This window comes from Capsicum annuum, unplaced genomic scaffold (genome assembly GCF_002878395.1).
Source record: "Capsicum annuum cultivar UCD-10X-F1 unplaced genomic scaffold, UCD10Xv1.1 ctg46246, whole genome shotgun sequence".
In the NCBI taxonomy this organism is placed as follows: Eukaryota; Viridiplantae; Streptophyta; class Magnoliopsida; order Solanales; family Solanaceae; genus Capsicum; species Capsicum annuum.
In genome coordinates, this window is record NW_025853802.1 from 1 (window position 1) to 2,481 (window position 2,481).

General features: G+C 33.3%; 1 protein-coding gene across 2 annotated transcripts; it reads left to right on the forward strand.

Moving 5' to 3' along the window:
• The first annotated feature begins 44 nt into the window (after positions 1-44).
• On the forward strand, positions 45-2,475 carry LOC107865655. Of its 2 annotated transcripts, none has more exons than XM_047403651.1 (2): positions 45-791; positions 1,677-2,475. In XM_047403651.1, exons 1-2 carry the CDS (start codon positions 730-732, stop codon positions 2,359-2,361), a joined length of 747 nt encoding a protein of 248 aa, XP_047259607.1. In that variant the 5' UTR covers positions 45-729; the 3' UTR covers positions 2,362-2,475. The 2 variants fall into 2 exon arrangements, with proteins under 2 accessions (XP_047259607.1, XP_047259608.1); XM_047403652.1 differs by having other exon boundaries at positions 1,680-2,475.
• The last annotated feature ends 6 nt before the right edge of the window (positions 2,476-2,481 follow it).

The following is a 2,481-nucleotide window of genomic DNA, read 5'->3' on the forward strand; positions in this document are numbered from 1 at the left end:
CGAAACTTGTCCGAGATGTACTATGAGCTTTCCCGATCGTAACGCAATTTGAAAATCAAAAATCGAACGTCGGGAAGATCGAAAATAAAATCTCCGAAGGTTGAGAGTTAAAAATGAGACTAAGTCTCTTCGACACTTAGAAAAATTTCTTGTCTTTTCAATTCTTTGAGCATACTACTAGAAACTAACACACGATTTTTTTACGGGGTGTTACACCTTCCTTGTCTGTTATAACTTACAACATCTCTTATAGAGAAATGTCTATGATTATTTTGGACTGTGTTCAGTAAATGCTACTGCTGACGAATAAAACTGATTTTCTTTAATTTCACAGTTGGAGTCTAGTTTAAAAATTTCCAGAAAAATGAATGAAAAATTCTTACCAGTAACCAGATCATTTGACAAGAAAATTTTGTTCCTATCTCCTGTTCTAAGCAAAATATATCTATTCACAAGTCTTCTTTCTGTAAACCGAAGTTCTCTGTCAATGCCATCACCAGGCTCAGACTCCTCTTCTTGAAATTTTTCAATGTTGTCTCTTGCCCATTAGTTTGATTAGTCCCGTAGTTTAGAAGATAAAATTACCAATTGTGAGCACATGTATCTAGATATGGCAACAAGTGCAGCTCATAACCTGTTAACTTTTAAGTTTGCAGGATATAAAAGCATTGTTCCCTACTGATAAGAATCCATTTCCCTTCTACGCTGGTTTTGGAAACAGACACACAAATGAGATCAGCTACCTCTAGGTTGGAATACCTAAATGGAAAATCTTTGCCATCAATCCAAAGGTACATAGTTAACTCTTACTATCAACAGAAAAGGACCCTCTGCAGAGAGATTGACCTATGATACTCGCACCAATATGACACTTTTTCATTCATTCACTTCAGCAGACTAGTTTTCTCATAAGTTACGTTGCTTAATTCCATCGAATTATTTTTCCTTGAATAGTTTCATTTTGTGTATATATGCTCTATCCAAGTGAATATAAATTCACCTTGAAACTTAGGAACTTGGATCGAAATAAGTCATTTTTTGAATCAATTCACCAAAGTAATTTGTTTTTTAAAAATTTTACAAAACTAGTATAAACGTTGTTCCCAATAACGTTTTATGTTTTAAAAAGGTTAACGACTTAAACGGAATTGGCGTTAGACGTTAGAAGTATAAAACGTTACTCACAGTAACGTTTTGACATAAAACGTTACTCTCGATAACGTTTTAGACATAAGATGTTACCGGCTCTGCCACCCAAGAATCTCTGTACAAATCTGACATTAAATACGTTATCACCAATAACGTTTTAGCTGTAAAACGTTACTCCGAATAACGATTCTATCAAATCAACCCAGCAACTTTTTTGATCGAAATTTTGCCTTGAAATCGTAATCACTAGTCACACTTTTAGTTAAAAACGTTACTGCGAGTAACGTTTCTAGCGAATCAAATCACAGACCTGCAAAGTTTCAGGACAACAGATTATATAAGTGACGGTATGTATAGAATGTTCAAACACATTTTTACAATTCTAACCAAAGCTTTTGCTTATGTGCTTTCTTCTAGAAACGACATTTACAAAGTTTTAATAGGTATGACTAGCCAATATTTTGTAATGCATTAAAATTATTTTGATGTTTTAATAATTATAATACATATCTTATTTTTGTGTATAGCAGAAAAATGGCTAATTTTGAAGAAAATGTGATGGTTGCTTCGTATTGGGGTGGTGAAATAATTTCTGAAATGAGCGGATATAGATACAGCGAAGGTGCTATAATGATTGTTAGCATGTCTATTTCAACTAGCTACGTTGAACTAGTTGCAATGTTGCATGAAAAAATGAGGACAAACAGTGAAAATATTCAAATGGATATTTCTGGAAAATATCCATGCTCATTTCAAGGTAACGTTACAAGGTTTATTGAATTTAAAATAGAGAACGACCAGTCTTTGCTACAATTTCTTGTCATTCCTCAAAAATTTTCGAATAAAATTGATATAAATCTTTTGGAGATGTATGTAAAGACTAGACCAACAAATCATGACAATCTATTTCAAATGAATGGTCAGCATGGTTATCATATGAATTTATTAGCTCAAAATTATGGATTTGCCATGCTCAGTCATCCTCATTTTGCATATACTGCAACCCCTAGTATCCATCAATCACTTGATGCAATCCCTAATGAACATGAGTATCAATCATATGATGAAGGATTAAGTAGTCAAGGACACATTGAAAGTGGTCACAGGCAATATGAGATCAGGTGGGTGATCTTTACTTTTTTTGAAACTATAAGAAATCTTATGCATCACTGCTTCACCAATTCATTATTATTTTTTCCACAGAGAAGATGAGGATAAATTTGATTTGTGTAATGATGAACATGCTCAAATTTGTGATGAAAGTTCGGAGGAAGATGAACCTTTAGAAGATGATGGAGAAAGTGAAACCTTAGAAAGTGAATCTGATGAAGA